At 36.7% G+C, this 18,057-nt stretch overlaps 1 protein-coding gene across 3 annotated transcripts in view; it reads left to right on the plus strand.

The window, feature by feature from the left end:
* Positions 1–146: 146 nt before the first annotated feature.
* Positions 147–18,057, plus strand: part of comta (catechol-O-methyltransferase a) — a 47,021-nt gene continuing 29,110 nt past the window's right edge. The window contains exons 1-2 of one of the 3 annotated variants that reach the window (XM_039774291.1): positions 147–283; positions 15,751–16,040. In XM_039774291.1, the coding sequence (XP_039630225.1) occupies positions 15,752–16,040 (289 nt within the window). In that variant the 5' untranslated portion in view covers positions 147–283; position 15,751. Of the gene's footprint in view, positions 284–5,669; positions 5,789–6,944; positions 7,130–15,750; positions 16,041–18,057 lie in introns of those variants that run through there. The other 2 variants (XM_039774290.1, XM_039774292.1) reach the window with 2 other exon arrangements.

The raw sequence follows: 18,057 nt of genomic DNA on the forward strand, positions 1-18,057 counted from the left end.
AAGCTATTCTAGGAAATGAGATTAATCTCCTCCTTTCAGCAGCCATTGATTTCCTTTAGTCTTAACCCACAGCGTAGCATGGTTTTAGGGAGGGTAATCTCTGCTCCAGAACAGGCAGTGTTGTCCTCTGTCACCGGAGGTTAATTACAATAATAAAAATCCCTTAATGATTACTAACAGTGTCAGTCAGACTTGGCTATGACTGACAGCAACAGTAATTGCTGTAAAATATATACAGATCACAGCTTTTTACAGAAGATATTTTGTTCAGGAGAAAACCAAGGTAAGCATACCTGAATAGAAAATAGTTGGCATGAATGTAAAATAGTGCAAATAAAATGTCAGAGGGCACTTAAGTTAATTTGCTGCAGCCAGCCTACATGGGCTAAGTGCCAGTATATCCTACAACAAGGGATTTCTATTTGACTGATTGTGTTCCTGTGGCTCTTCAACTGACACCTTTTTTATTTGTTAACATGTGATTCTGAATTCACATCTTGAGGATCAGAGTGGCTGCACATATTCATTCTGTCTAGGATAACAATAAGTGCCTTATTACAGAATTAAAAGAACACATTGTTTGTTTAACTGTCTTTTTTCTGTTGCTACTGTGTACTCAGACAGATGATGCAGCATGCAATTTACTTTGGAAGGAAGTCTGCTGCATTGTTAATTTGTTTGAAAACTGAATCGCAGAATCACTGCAGTTATAATCGGTCCTCTGTTATTCAGCACTTAACAACTAATAGAAAATGTCTTCCCTTGAGTACTAGGATACCCACATCATTAATTTCCCTTTAAAATTGTTTAAATTTATGTACATATATATATATATATATATATATATATATATATATATATATATATATATATATATATATATATATATATATATATATATACATATGTGTATATATGTGTGCATGTGCGTGTGTGTGTGTATGTGTGCGTGCGCACTTTTATTTTGAACTAGTAATTTGTATGGTCACTTTATACTTGCTTTTCTAATGCTTGCTTGACTTTATTATTGCTGCAGTTTTAATTGAATTATTGTTTATTACTATTTCAATCCTTCAACTAATGTGTTTGCAGTAATAAAAATTTACTAAAGTGTAATGTACTCAGTGTTCTTTAGGACACTTTATATATATATATATATTTTTATATATATATATATATATATATATATATATATATATATATATATATATATATATATATATATATATATATATATATATATATATATATATATATATATATATATAAATATTTATACTATAAAGATAAAATCTAGTAACAGTAAAATTGCCCCTGAGTAAAACATTTAAAATTAAGAAACAACTATGATCCACAGCATAACTAAAATGTTTGTTAAAACCATTACCCATTTAAGCTACTCAATTCAGAGTTGTGTAATACTGACTTTTCATTTTATTTAGTAACACCAATGTTATTTTATGTGATGCGCTTTGTGGTATTGATTTAAAAATGTATAATTAAATTATGGTTTTGTTACTACATAATTATGAGGTACTGTAAGTGAGGAATAATGCTGCTGCTTCTCAGCTCCAGAGTCATACTGTATATTTGCATCCTGGTTTGGCCATTTCATCTCCAGTGTGGTTTCCCTGCTGCTTTTCAAAGTCTCGGAACTGGCCCTGTAACAGTCTGGGTGGATGGATGCACAGTATGTATGTATGTTTGTGTGTGAGTCAGAGAGTGTGCTCTTTGATGGACTTGTGCAGCATCTTGGGTTATTGCTGTCTTGTTGGAGCAGGCTGCTGCAGCCTTGAACTTGATTAAACAGGTTCTGTAATAGATTAATATAATTTGGTGGCTTGGTAGGAACAGTGGTTGATATTTCTCCCTTAAAGCATTAGACTCTTGAATTGAAATTCCCAAGTTTGCACTATGTTTGTGGACTTTGCATTTGTTCATTGTGCATGCAGGAGGATTTCTCCACATCTCCAACACATACAGATTAGATTAACTGACATCTCAAAACTGGCCCTTAAAGACTAAATGTGAGAATGTGGGTAATGCTGCCCTGTAAAACAAGAGTGTGTTTAATGGAACATGCTGACAGTCTTTCCCAAAAAAATAATCGTAAGCACTACTGAAATATAATACAGTAAATGACTTAGTAAACAGTAGATTCTACATGGAACAATGGAGTCTCAATCCAAAGCAGATTTTATTCACATTTCTTATTATTGGAGATGACTTAGTATCTGTGCAATTAGAAAATACAAAATACCTTTTTATAAAATGAAAGATGTAAAGGCCATCGAGCTTGATATCAATCTAAGATTAAGAAAAATAAAATAAAGGTGCATCTAAGATACTAGTATTCTCAACAAAAATGATCACATTTGAATGATGGGATGCTGATGTGAAACAAATCTGATGAAGCTCTTCCACTATATAGCAGGTAAAGAAGTTGCTGGCCATGTGGATTACGCAGTCAGCGCTAATGCCAGAGCAGATACACAGTTTCTTTTCTGATCCAGTGTTATCTAACCTGGTCCTACATGAGAGAGCATGGATTGTGTGTGTCAATGGGTATGTGACAGAGTGACATCCCATTCTGGGTTAGTCCCTTCCTTGTACAAAAAAGCTGTAATGCAACCCTGTATTGCAATAACAACACATGTGTCATTTATGTTTGTAACTATTATAAGATGTATGAATAATTATGTACTTATTATTGTGAAGTTTAAAACAGTAAGTGCCCTCAAATCCTATTGTTTTGTGTCACAATTTGTATACATTTTGTGTACTCCTGTCTTTTGTTAGCAGCTGACATGGAGAAGTATATTACTTGTTGACACTTTTCATAATTAGAAAATGTTAGTGTTGTTAATATTGAATCACTCAAGATATGTTTTTTACCCATATTACAATATTACATTTTACATATTCAATAAAATTAGCATTTTAGTCAGTGAGCAGCTAAACATTCAGACATGCTGTAAAAAGGGTAATACAATAAATAATAATTTATAAAAACTGTCCATTTTTCTCCAATACCTGTAAAGCAGGAGCAACACCTCAAAATTACCTCTTTGTGCTACAAAGCTTCAAAAGTGCAAAATCATGACATATTATGGTATTTTCCCACCGATCTTATTACATTCTCATACAGATCGGGTGTCACATCTTTCACTAGCCGCCCACAATGCAAGGCCGGAATCTAACTGGAGGACCCCATTCCATTACCGGCACCCTAGTTGACAGGATACCATGTCTTCAAAATATGAAAGCAGACTTACGTTTACAAAGCATGCAGGCCCCGAAGCCTGGACTGACCTGCAGGCCCAGGTTTGGCAAATAGGCTCATTTCCAGAAGGGTATATGGGTGTGTGTGAATAAAAAGTCATAAAAATAAGTGATACATTTTCAGATAGACCTAGACCAGCAGTAGAAATAAGAGGAAATTGTGACTTTTTGTGATTTATTAAGAAATGCCATGTGATTTTGGTCATGAAAGACATAATGTGAGTAGTTTCCCAAGTTCTGTCCTGGAAGACTCCTGTGGCTGCTGGTTTTTGTTCCAGTCAATTTTACAACCAGTGCGTAATCTGATCTCTTATTAATGCCACTATTGACTTAACTGGTCTTTTTCCCTTATTGTGCATTCAGATTGGTACATTATTGTGAGATGGATGTCTCTCTATTATATAAAAAAATCCTGCGATGAGACAAGACTTTTTTGAAGATTTTTCAAGTCCTACAAGAGATGAGACTTTGACCATTAGATTTTTTCAAGTCACACCCTCCTGTCAACCAAATTAAACCACGCACACGTTAATAATCTCACCTCTCATTCATGTGAATGCTTTTGACAGACACAGTTTCTGCTGTTTCAACTTTCAAATTTTAACGTTTTCCACACTTTAAGTTCCCAATTAAAGAAGACATATAATGTCCAAATATTGAAGAATTTCATCACGAAGGGCTATCAACGGAAAAAATTAGTTCACGGTCAATCCTAGCACCGAGAAACGATGAAGTCAAACGAATTAACGCCAAAAATGTTGATCGATTGCAGGGCAAATTGGTTAAATGCGTATCAATAGAATATGCAGAAACAGTTGGTGGTGATCATGTGCAAGGTGAAATATCTACAACCGTTAACACCGTCCGGTCTTCCACTGCACGAATTACTGTTGCAAGAAGGATGTATCCAAGAAAGGTAATGTAGTACATCTTCCGCGTATACATTACACAACAAAGGAGATCTTGATATGCCATTCATATTAAAACATTAACAGTTTCCCGTTAGAGCAGCTTTTGCAAAGACAATTAACAAATCTCACTGCCAAACATTCGAATAAGGCATTTAATTTAATAGAGAGAAAGAAACGAAATTCAATCACGGGCAATTATATGTTGCACTGTCACGATGGAAGTCCAAACACAGAATCAAAATTCAATGTGATATTGACGAAACGTTAATTCAAAAAAATGTTTTTACTGAAGCTTTACAGTAAAAGTGTAAGTTTAAAAAGTATTTGCGTGTTAATTTCAAGGCCAAACAGAATGAAATTGTATTATGCAACGAATAACTCTACCGCAACATGAGACATAATTTACTTTCAAATTACTACGTTTTACTCTTTTTTAATATGGTTAATTACTCACTGTAATGTAAAATTGTTCTATTATGCATATGTAACAATTCCCATGAAAATAAAAATCTGTTTAAATTGTACATCCACATCCCCATACGTGAGCCTGGGCCCAGGAGTTGGCGAGCGAAGAGAGTTTATAATACATTTTGAAATATCTGTATTTTTGCCATAGCTCTTGAATCTTTGGTCATTTTCTATTAATTTGTCTTTTCTGATCCTTTAACTGGATACTAATAATGACAATTAAAGACCAGCAGAGGAAACACATAATTAGACGGTTGTGAAAACTGAAAGGCTGTTGTCATAAAATGTCAGACTGGCTAATGGACATAGTGACCAGAACACTTGGTAAAGTGGAATAAAATCATGATGATAATGAAAATTACAAAAACAAAAATCTCTATATAGCATACAGAAAACCCATTAATTCTGGTCCAAAACACAGAAAATAGGAGACAACAGCCTTCTTAATTAAGTCAAAACTGATACTGCTTAGGACAAAACCCAGCAGCCACAGTGGGGACAAACACCGAGACGACTGCCTCATAGTGACATCTGTACATTAGTAGTCTTTACATTTATTATTCTCAAAATTTTATTCTATTATCATATTTACAAATTGCACTAAGCTCCCAAAACGCACCTTTGTTAAGATGCTGTTGTTTTTCTGTAACCGCACTTATGGTTTCTTGGTTTGTGACTTTATCACCGAGCATTGCTTTACACACCTGCACGAATAAGTCGCCTTTTTTTAAGAAAAATGTGGAATGTGAGAGAGAATATAACAAACGGGATAGGCATAAACGTTCACGCATGGGTGACAGGGGCAGGGTTTGGGGCTTCCAAGCCGAATAAATGTTACAAAAAAACGAGAAACTCTGAGGTATATGAAGAAGAGCGATTTACATGGTTTTTATGTGAACAAATACGGGAGAGAGAGAACATAGATATCAGTTGCTGATTTAAGACCCTACTGCGCTCTCTTCTACAGTGGTGTGAAGGCAGGAACCAAAGAATCGTCGACTGAGGAGCGCGCACTAGTACGCATGCCCGAGCTTTCCCCCTGCGAACTAAGTGAGTACCGAGACACGGGCAGGCGGGCTTGTAGAAGGCAACTGTCTTTAGTGAGGCGGCTTATCGTTAATATTCACGTAAGAACTTGCATACTTTATATACCATTCTTTTGATTTTTGCCGTTCTATATAATCAGTATTGGCGGCCCTTTGTCTTCTTTGTTGATTGGCGTTTCTGATACTCAAATCAACTTCTGTGTTCGTGTGTTGGTTTTTACTTGTTAATCATATGGTGGGTACGTACCGTATACGGACGATTGAGCTCCGCTGTCAGTTTTTTTTTTTGCTTGTGTGTGATGCGAAGTGCTTATCCACGTGCTACACACAGAAACCCCATCAGAAAGTTAACTATATAATATCACATAGTTAACGCTGTTTCGTAATGACGACCATCCGTTAACATGGGTGTCTAAAAAGAAAAAAGTGCACAGCCAACAGTGAACCGGAATCAGAGGGGAACTAATATTTTGGAAAACACTCATTGTGCAATAGTCTGCCTTGCACATACGTCAAACTCTTTCTCCAACTATGTGCTGCTGCTGCACAAAAAAAAAAAAAGAATTTGATGATTGCAAGCAAAATGAAGGATCACTGAGCTTTTCAGGTTGATATTTTCAAGCAGTTGGGCATAAGAGATACGGCAGCTTTAGATGTTGCATTGCACTGGTGAACTGCCAGAGGGGCTGCTAGGCCCTTTTTATGTTTCTTGCTCTCCTGTCCAGTGCGTTAGCGGTTCTTCCTGCACTGTAAATTCTTGTTTAAATCCAACTGTCTGAGAAAAGTGATGTTGTGTTCTCGCAAATGTCAGCGGTCCATATATTATTAATAGTTTAGGTTTTACTGCTCTGTAAGAAGTTTTTATTTGACAAAAATCTTTCTGTGTTATATTACAATGATTTTAAGAGTCTGAGCTTTTAAGGGCTTAACTTGTATTTAATCTACTGCAAAAAACAAGGCTTTGAGCTGTAGTGCTAACGTGCACCATAGGCACCAGGGTAATTTTGTTATACAATTGCTGCTTAGTTGTACAGAAGTTACAAAAATCTGAATACACGGGATACTAAAACACTTATGTTCAATTAAAACTTTGTTCATACCATTTAGAAAATTTAAAAAAAAAGCATACATTGTTAGTAATTGCGGGAGGGATTGATTTGTTTTGGTTTGTTGTGTAGTTAGATTTCCGTTATTTTTGTTTAATACATTCATGTTGATTGCTGTTTTGTTTCTGTGACTCTGTGTGTGTGTGTGGTGCAAGTTGGGACAAGGCTGGGTGTGTTCCTGGAGTTGCGGCGGTGTGAATCATAGTGTCTTCGTGATTGCTACAACTAAATTATTTTGTGCAGACAGGAGGGCAGACTGTAATTATACAGGGGGTCAGAGTGTAGATGACCATCTGACAAAATTAGTTCTTGAAAGGTAAATAAATACATTATCAGTTGATTAACCGTCAGTCTCCATTAACTATCAAGAGAAAAAAAAAAAAAAACATTGCGCACATGAGCGCCTACCTACTGCTCTACGGTAAGCTGTGACCTGTGCATATTGGAACAACTCTCCCGTGTGCGAACGCTTAGTGTTCTTCGCCAGTGCCAGGTGTTATGCAGAATTTCGAAAACATAGTGTCCTTTATGTACTTTAAGTTTTAATAGTGTTTTGTAGCTTTTCTCTTTTGTTACATTTAATCTGCTATACATTGTTATGGCCGATAAACGTATGCGTGTGGTGTTGGAATTGAATTTATTAAAACGTTTACGAAATGGTGAAAGTATTTCCAAGTATTGCTTTAGTTTATGGAGTAGGAAAAACAACAGTGAATGATATAAAGCATGATGCCAACAAAATTGAAAAACGTGTTGAAAATGGAAACCACCGACGGTAATGTTATTCTGTATTAATGTTCTGCAGCATTGTAATTTCCTTTTTAAATGATGTTATGTTTTGTTAATATTCTGGCATGCGGGTAGCTTGTGATGCACAGTTGGGGAGCAGAAAGTTTGGAATGAATGCTATAAGTGATGGGACTGGGTGAATGGCTTCTGTTTTGGAAGGGATGGACATGAGTGACAGGAGAAGTTAGGAGAAAAAGATTGTTTGTAATCAAATGCATTGCATTTTACATTCCAACAGATGGTGCATCACAAACATATACCAAATGCCATATCACAGAAACATATGCATTGCATGGTGCACTGTAAACATTAAACACTGAAGTCTACATCGATTACTTAGATTTCAGACTGTCTTAGACGGGTGTCACAACCAGTTATATCAATAAAGTGACTAGATTTCAGGAAAGTAAAAACTGCCATCTTTCTATCAGTCATATTATGTGGCTGATGTCAATTATTGTACTGTGTTAGTGCTGTTACTGATTATTACTAGTACACTTTTTCACATGCTGTTGTGAAATGTATGAGAAACTAGCTTGATCTCTGGCAATAGAAATAATGTATTATATACTGATTTTTGGTCAGTTGCCTGATGAAATTGACATTCTACATAAAAAAAACTTTAAACAATTAGTCATACTATTGGTATTCAATAATAACGTAATAGTTGACAACCTGTCGTATAGATTTTGTAGATGTTTAAAAACACTTTTAAAGCTACTGTTATCTAGAATCAATTTCGGATAGCAGCAGGTTTATAGTATAGGGTGTCATTAGGTCATTTTAAATCATCATTAGATAAACATGTTATTGCAGTTTGATGTTTGACTACCTGTGCTTTGCATAATTAGCGACACTGGGTGTTTGTGCCACTATTTTTGAATCATACCAGCTGCACTTTAAGTGCCCTAGCCTTAACCATTTTACCTCTGAAATCATGAGCCATAGTATTGGCTTGTTAGCTGGGTTAGAACGTGTTTGTCTGAGTGAGCTCTCCTCCAGACCTTTGTGACTTGTGTAGCAATGCAGATCAACAGAGGCAACTGTAGCTCAGGGTTTCTTGGTTAAATGATACCCAAAAGCCAGTTGTCAGATTGAGCTCCTATCTGACAACTCTTGCAGGTATGTATATTCTGTTAGTGTTCTGTAATCAATGCTTTCTTAGGTATTTTTTGGCACTAGGCGTTTCAACTATACTTGTTTTATTATATTTTAATTTTGCTTAAGTTTAAGTTTTGAGGGCAAAAATAAACAAGGAATCCAATATTCATATGATGTAAAGCAAGTCAGTCAGTCCAGATTAAATAGTAGATTAAGGTTATGAAAGGGTAGGCGCAAACATGAATATTAAGATCTAACTGTTGAATGCAGAGCTGGGAACATCTTACAAATACCACAATAATTCTAACAAAATTCAGTTTGTGTTTTTAGGAAGTAGGAACAAGTTTTTGTAATGTATACCCATAGCTGGAAATTTTCTGAAATTTTTAAAAAACATCAAGTTATTTCTAAAAAAAATTTCAAGGTTAACCAAAAACAAAATATCAGTGTTGTGGCTAAACTAAAGTCATTAATGACCAATAAACACGCAGCTTGTAGCTTCAAGCAAAAATATTTTTAGAGTGTGGCTCAGCTGTGTTTGCCAGGCTGCTTTCCTCACACTTACAAGATGATCGAGTTGCTCTTCTGAAGAGCTGGCCATACGGCAGGGAAACAGTTAAGGACTGTCAAGGCTGCGCTACTTTGCTTTGCCCTTTTGTCTGTTGCTAATGAAATGCGTATTTATTTTCCAACAAGCTCACATTCATTCATTAATTTCCTGTACTTTGTAAAGCTGCTGGTTTAGCTTCTCCTCCTTCCCACCTCCCTCTGTTTATATTTTTTGATTTATTTTTTCCAATTTGAATTACTTTTTATTTAGTTAATGTTTTTCTTTCAGTTTCTCATTTTAGTTGACACTATAACAAAGAAAAGTGTTATGTACGTAAATATTAAAATATGTATATAAACATATAAAATGGTAACATAAAAGAGGTATTTAGGATCTCTTAAAATGCAAGAAGTATTTATATTCATTTGAATAATAATAAACAAAATATATAGAATAAGCCAAAATTTTCATTGTGTCATAAGAGAAGGTTTCCGGTTGTAGCTAATGAGTTTTGCTGAGAACTCAAAACTGGTAATGCAAACACTTCACCTGTTTGTGTGGTTGTGGTGAAGTTATTTTATTAGCCTAGCTTAAAAATACAGCTCTGTATTTTGATGAATCCCTTGGTATATTCACATATTCCATATTTTGTTCATCAGTAATCTACTTTTGTCCATTTTTTGGCATGAAAACACTGTGGCATTGTGCCAAACTACAGTCTCCAATAATTCTTTGTGGTATTCTGCCATCCAGGAACATCCAGTAGTGCTCGGCTCTTTTCCAGATTCACTGCCAGAATTGCATTGTCACCTGTCAGTTAACAGAAATATAAGCTGTCTGTTTTATGTCTTTTCACTCAAGCGTTTTTAATTTGTAACTTGTATTAAAACAGTGATCATCACAGTTGTACAAGAGCAAAGATAACTGGAAGATGTGACATTTTAGCAGTACAGTAACCATGTTTTAAACTACCTTGAATACTGTCTACTGCTTACTTATCACTCTCTTGTGCTCTTGTGACTACTCTAATCTCATTGTTGTTTTCAAGTAAAAGTGCTGCAGATTTACAGGAAAGCTGTTTTAATTCAGAAATCTCACTGTAAGCATTAACCTGGAGAATAATACTTGGATCTGCCATTTATGTACCACCCTTACTTTACCATTTTGATTTGCTAATATGTGTAGGTATGCCACTCAGTGATTCACAGACTAATTTGTTTATATGGGCAAATGTATCTACCCATTCACCACTGTACTTTTTTCTAAACTTTTTTTTATATCTTTAAAGGAAAATAAACATTGTGGACTACCTGTCACAATCTTTTTACATCGATTTTTGTAAAAGAAATCAGAAGACTATTAGGGCATTCAACATAGATTTTCAGGTCAAAGAAAACAAAAAAGGAATTGACTACGAGCACCTGTGTTTGTGTAAACGTGGGAGTAGATTAGCTGCTGCTAACAGAAGGCAAACAAAACTTTGGACAGCTGACTTTCTGTGCCTAGTTGTGACTGTACAGTGTGGGTACCCAGAAGGAAGGACAGGTGTCCTGGCCAGGATTATGGAAGGTTGCTTACTCAGCCAGGAGGCCATAATGGAATGACTGGGAGAATGGGCTTACCAGGGGCAGGTCATCCCCCAAATGGCAGGTGGCAGTGTTCCTCAGGGCTAAACCCAATTTGGACACTCGGAGAGTTGCATGGGAAATAGAGTCCATAAATGCAACCCTGTCGGGGTCTGTGGGGATTGCTGGAGGGTACTACTGGGGGAGGTCTGTCCTGGTTCCCACATAACCCAGAAGTACTCCGGACAACTTGGAGAGGAGACCAGAAGCAGTTCCCTGGTCGATTTTTAAAAGAAAGCCCACTGCCTCAGTTTGACTGAGTCAGTGTTGGGAGGCAGTGGACTGTGCTCTTGGAGGAGGAAGGAGAATTGTGCTCAGTGTATTCTTTTGTTGTTACTCTTGTGAAGGAGGTGTTGGGGTTCAATAAAAACCCTTTATTTGAGCATAAAGTGTGTTTGTGCTTTATTGTTTCCAAGGTGTGGAAGGCTGCAGCGTCCTCAGCTGAACACAGCAGTATATGTGTTCTTCAGTGGAATGGTATTTGGGTGAGTGAGAGGAATGACAATTGAAGTGATTCTCCTTAAAACTCCAAATAGTCAAATATACATTTTTATTTGATGTCTGTTAAGCAGGGGAATAAACTGTGATTTGTTTTTAATGATTTCATCTGCAGTACTGAAGTAGGCAGCTGAAACAATTATGGACATCTCCAGATACTGTACATTCAGAAACATACTAGATGTGTAAATGTTCGGCTCTTTCACATTACACTTTTCAGATGACCAAGTGCATTACTATGTAATGAATGTGGTTTTGCACCAGATCTAAAGAGGAAGTGTGAATGTGGCCAAATGCAATGAGAACAAAATACTCATTTAGGGTTAATGGACATTAATATTACTTAACAAAGTAAATGACCAGTTTTAATACATTTTTTTCAAAAGTATTAGCTTAATGCCTTTTTCTTTTCTTTTAAATCAATCCTAATTCTTAATTACAAGCATTTAAGGAGATGTTAAGCTCTCAAATTTTAAACTACAGAGCAGGCTGACCTACTGTTTGTTCTAGTCATAGTAATGAACAAACAGTGGCCATTGTTTAGATAAAGAGTTGCACTTTGCCATGGAACACCACAAGCACTCCAAGAGAAAAGAGGTATTTCTGTCCTAGCTGGAAACTTATCACACTATGTTTACTTCAAAAATGTATGAGACCAAGAAAAATGAACACTAGCTAAAATACACTTCAAATGTAATTGCAATGTTGCAAGAAACATTTACAAACTGCCTGCCAGTTATAGTTAAAATTTAATTCCTGGTTTAAGCTTTAACATTTACCCTTTTAAGCTTGGAATACATCTTCACTTAACACTTCTAAAACCCCAGTGTTTCCTGTTTGGGCTATCTCATCCTACTCTGATCAGGGCCTCCTCTGTGTGTGAGTTTGTGTTGAAAAAAAGGCAACTTTACTGCTGTGTAAAAGCTCTACAGAAGCACTGAATTACATCATATTGTACCAAACTGATCAAACAAGAAAATTAAAATGCTAAGCACTGTTATTTTGCTTCTACTGTGTGAGGCTTCCAGCTTCCCCCACACCTGCCGAAAACGCTTGGACACAGGTTCCAAATAGGTTTTTATTGTGGGAAACTCTTCCTATAAGCATTTCACATGCCACAACCACAATATAATAAGCAAAGCACAGCAATCACTCTAATTTCTTCTTCTTCCTCCTCTCTGTCTCTATCACGGCCTCCTCTGCTCCTATCCGCAAGTTTTATCCACCTCGACTCTGGCTCCAAGTTGAGACAGGCAGCCCTTTTTATATAAAACCCAGGAGTGCTTCCGGTGCCCCAAAGGGTTGGCCTGGGTGCAATTCTGGGTAAGACTAGAGACTGTCAAAGAAGGTCTCACCAGTTGTCTCTGTGCCCCTTGGTGGCACCCACGGGACCCAACAGGGTTGAGCCAAAGAACTCCAGTTCCCATGATGTCCTGTGGGAATCTGGGTGTTGCTGCCACCCAGGGGGACATGCCATGATGCCCTGTGCATGCTGTCTCTCCCCCAGTTTGAAGCTGAGGGTGTCCTAGCAGGGCAAGGTTCCCAAACGTCTCTCACATGTGACAACTAAAGGATTAGATATAATAAGTAGCTTAGCTAGTTTTAAAAACCTGGGAAAGGTCTTTCAATATTTAAATGCAGTACTTAAGTATTTTTTTTTAAGTAAACCCGTTAGGAATACAAGATTTAGCCTTTTTTTCCCAATTTCTTATCCCTGCAGCCTACAGCCTCTGACAGAATGGCAGTCCATCTCTTAATACACTCATGCACATTCACTTGTGTTCATTCAAACAAGATTTAAAAATGAGTCTGAGTTAACTTGGAGCTCTCAAGTAAAATCACTCCTCTTCTTGTGATGTGGATGAAGATTACAGTTAATGCTGCAGACTCAGTCAAATTAGAGTTTATTATTTAGGTGAAGAAATACAAGCTATATAACAGTAATAGCCATTGTTTCTAGCAGAACGCAAAGGAAAGCCATGGTGTAGAGCAGGGGTGCCCAATGCGTCGATCACGATCGATCGGTAGATCGCAAAGGTAGTGCAGGTAGATCGCGTTGCATTCAAAAAAAAAATTTTTTTTAAACGTTAGTCTATCATATATCCTCCCTAAGGCATTTGCCACTTGATTGACATTCAGGGCGGCCAGTCTGAGATCTCTTCTCTTCTAACACACTGGTCATCCTGCACGCACGATCAAACACGCAAGCTACTGCAAAACTCCGGCTGTGATCTAGTTAGCCTTCCAATTTATATCGACTATAGAAGGGATTTAAAAAAAATTGTTTGGGGAGGGTATGGGCTGGATGTGGAACTGGAAGAGGATTTTTTTCTCATACAATGTCACAATCGAAGTGCGTTTGTCTGATCTGTCAATCTGTCATTGTTATTCCAAAGAAGGTATATGTGGAAAGGCACTTTCGAACTGTTCATAAAAACTACGAAACTGACGTCCTTCCAAAAAGCGATCTGAGAAAAAGAAAGGAGAGGGAACTAAAATCTCAGTTAATCGGACAGCCGTCATTTTTCACTCAGCTGAATTCAAAAGCACCTTGACTGCATTATTCGGCTGTACTTATTTATGCGAGTCAGCCTTTTCCCACATGAAGATTATTAAATCCAAATACTGTAGTGACCATAAATGTATTGAATTGTTATTGTGCCATAAAGGTTATGCAAGGTACGGCAACATACATTTTATGTATAAAGTATACTCAGTGTGTGTGTGTGTGTGTATATTATATATATATATATATATATATATATATATATAGAGCATTTTTAATGTAGGTAGATCATTTTGACCTGGTCATTTTAAAAGTAGCTCGCAAGACGAAAAAGTGTGGGCCCTCCTGGTGTAGAGGCTTGTTAATGCTAATGTTGAGTGTGCTGTCAACATAGAGATACTTAAGCATGAAGTAATCATTAAATGTATTCATTGAACATTTTCCTGAACTCTAATAATGATTTTGTTTTTAATGGATGTTCATAAAAATCAGTATATTCCAGTAACCTTTATTCAGGTAATCCAGTGGTTGTCAGACTATGTCCTGGCAGATACATGTACCTTCATGCTTTTGTTCAGTCCACTTCCCTTATCATATTAGTACTGGCTGTGCTTGTTAATTTTCATAGCAATTTAAGAATTAATTGTGCGTATTATATCCTGTACTGAGTAGGTTTTAATGATATTATTTGTCAATTTCTTCTTACATGAATTTTAAACAATTTGCAACAAAAAGATCAGAGTTCAAGTGCTGGGTGCTGTCTGCATGGCATTTTCATGTTCTACCCGTGCTCGTGTGAGTTTTGTCTGGGTGTTCCAGTTAACTCCTACAGCCCAAAGACTTGCAGGTTAGGTGGACTAGCAATGATAAACTGGCCCTTGAGGTGTGTGTCTGTGTGCTCACCACGCGATGGACTTTTTCTGTCTTGTGCCCTGTGCTTACTGGGATAGGCTCCAACCCTCACGACCCAGCTGGAGACAAGCAGGTTAGGAAATGGATCGATGGAGAGACAAATAGACAGATGTGAGTTGTTTTACCAAGGAGTTTAATTAAAAGCAAGACTCATTTTCTGATTGTGGAAGAGTCATTAGTTGAATAAAACAGTGGCCGTGTAAGCCGTAGTGTGCTTGTCATAATGGCAAAAGTCAAAATAAGACTCAGCCATCGAAGCAGCCACTGTAATAGAAAAAACACTCAAAGTTACAAAAAACTGTAGTCATTTGTAAAGAAACAACTACAAATTTTGTTTTATGAAGTGAATCATCTTGAAAAAAACAAAATCATATTGTACAATAGAACCACAGCAAGGACACATCCACTGGATAATCAGATGGATACAGAGTGGCTCGAAACTCTGACACAGTGATACTGTTATTTTACATCATTAACAAAAGAATATCTCTGCATTAGTTGCATTTGCTTATGCTTAAGCGCTGTATTGTAACTCTTTCTGGGGAAAAAGAACTGAACTTTCCATTTCTCTTTTATAAAGCAATTGCTAATATTTAAAAGCAGACAACCAGCAATCATCTGACGGCTAGCCCTCGCAGGCACATCTGCTGTAGAAGATATTTTCATCGTGTTATCTGGTAGTCTTAAACCAGAAATGAAATACAAAGGCAGTGTTATTAGTCATTCTGCATTTCAACATGATTTCTTCATATCAATAGCGGAATTAAAAGGGATCTACAGCTACGAAAAAAAAAAACCACAAAACCAAGTTTGCTAATTCGTTTTTTTTTTTTAAGTTTTGTTTGCCCTTATTTGAATGCAAGTATTTTTAGGATTTTAAGAAAAAAAAATAGTTTTTGCAGTAGTGAACATTTTTATAACTAAATCATTATTTCATTGTTTTTTTGTTATTGCAGGATGCTGCTGTTTTTCCTAGGATTTGCTGTGGTGGGAGTATCCCTGGGTTACATAATTGTGTGCTTCTTCATTCCCTGGCTAGTACAGTTCAGTGGCCCTTCTATCCTGATTTGGAATGAAGTCATTCTGGAGCCTGCAATGGACTGGCTTAAAGGATCTTCAAAACCCCAGCGTATGCTCAGTTATGTGCAGAGGTATTCAAAGAGAGGAGATCCTGACAGCGTTATCAGCACTATTGACATCTTCTGTCGCTCCAAGGAGTGGGCAATGAATGTTGGTGATGAAAAAGGTAAAGCCTATTCTAGAGATGTGCTCCAATGTCATTTCTTTTCAGCTTTCTCAATCAGTTAATTCAAAAGAAGATTGTAAAAATGAAGCATCATGGCTGAGTAGCGTTTGGTTGTGTGGCTTGTGTAGTTGTAATACTTACACAATTGCCTGGTGGCAATCATTCTCCTTTTTAATTAAACACTTTGTATTTCATGACTTTTGTTGGAGGCACAGATTCTGTTGATAAGGTTTCAGTTTCCATGTCTTTAGATAGATGGATGGATGGATGAATTAATGGTTGAGATGATGAATGGAAAGATGAGTGAATAGATGGAGAGAAACAAGTTAAAGTGCCATTTTGAGAAATAATTGGTTATAGCCATTGTTGAGGAATTGCTAAGGGTTGAAGATCTTACTCTCTCATGCAGCCTCCATTCTGAGATAGCAGAGGTGAGACATGGACTTAGGATGTTGACATTACAAACTGCTACTTTCTGCTCAGTAAAGGAAATCTCCCTTAGGCAGTGGCCGATATGGCTGCTTATCTTGTGATGCAGCTTTGAGCTGCATAGCAGCTCTTTTTCTAAAATGCTCCTGAGCACATCACCAGTGACAGTTATCTCATACTGCATAAGGGGGATGAGATGGAATATAGTGGTCAGGTGGAGAAGTTTGTTTCTTGGTGCACAGAGATTTGCTTGCATCTTAACATCAACAAAACTAAGGAACTGGTTATCAACTTTTGCCATTCCAAGAAGCCTTTAAATTTGGTCACTATACAAGGAGTGGATGTAGAGGTGTTCCACTCCTACAAGTACTTGGACAACGACAGATTGGACTGGTCTCGGAACACAGATGAACTATATAAGAAAGGGCAGAGAAGACTCTTCTTTCTTGGGAAACTGCGTTCCTTTAATATGGGAAGTGATATCCTTCTACAAGTCTGTGATGGCCAGTGTGATTTTGCACGCTATGGTGTGCTGGGCTGGTAACATCACTTCAAGAGCTGCCCACTGAATCAACAGGCTAATTAAAAGGGCAAGCTTAGTTATGGGATGCACTCTTGACCTCTGGAGTTGGTAGTGAAGGAGAAAACTAGAATAAAACTGAATGCCATTATAAACAATGCTGCACATCCTCTATCTGACACACGAACACAGAGGACTTTCAGCTAACAAATCATTCAGCATACGTGTGTCAAGTAATGCTGTGGGTGCTTCTTTATACCAACAGCAGTATGCCTGCATAATGCCTCACTGTGGCTAGGACAGCCAAGTCAGAACTTTTCTTTATTTTTAAATGTTCTTGCTTTTTAGTCACACTGGTGTGATCAGTGGCCATAGTGTGTGTGTGTTATTTACCTATTTATTTATTTAAAAAGCTTCTGTAAAAACCCAAAATTTTCTCTGGGGAAAAATAAAGTTCTGTCTAATTTCATATCTTAAATTTAGTCACATTTATATTCATTATTTGAATGTATTTTGATAGGATTAGAAACTGCGTAAAAGGTAAAAATACAGATTATTCTATATATTTTGATTTTTACTTATTTTGTTTCAGCACGTTGTGTAGCTAATATATTCTGGTTACTATATATAAAGACTTCATTGCATGTTTACATACAGCAATATGTAGAGTTCATTATTTGACCTTTAAATATTTCTGCAGTAATTAGAGCTCTTGTGTGCCTTGTCTGTTTGATCTTGAGATGGATAATCAAGACAGACATGAGATCTGAGAGGAAGAGACTGAAAGAGCAAATTGAAAAGAGTAGCAGTGTTGAAGCAAGGAGAGATCCACGAATGGCAAGTGTCTTGTAAGAGTAAATAAGACTTGAAGTAGCAAACAAAAGCTGTCAAAACCTGAAATAATTTAATTTTGGTTTTTGTGTTTTAGAAAGTGATTTCTCTAGTGGAAATTTTTCTTTATTTTTAAAAAGGTTTAGGGCACCTTTTATAAAAGGACTGTATGTTACATAATTGTCTACTATTAAATAACACATAACACAGTGCATGGCTGATGTACCAAGCAGCATT

The sequence above is a fragment of the Polypterus senegalus genome, chromosome 13 (assembly GCF_016835505.1).
Source record: "Polypterus senegalus isolate Bchr_013 chromosome 13, ASM1683550v1, whole genome shotgun sequence".
Lineage (NCBI taxonomy): Eukaryota > Metazoa > Chordata > Cladistia > Polypteriformes > Polypteridae > Polypterus > Polypterus senegalus.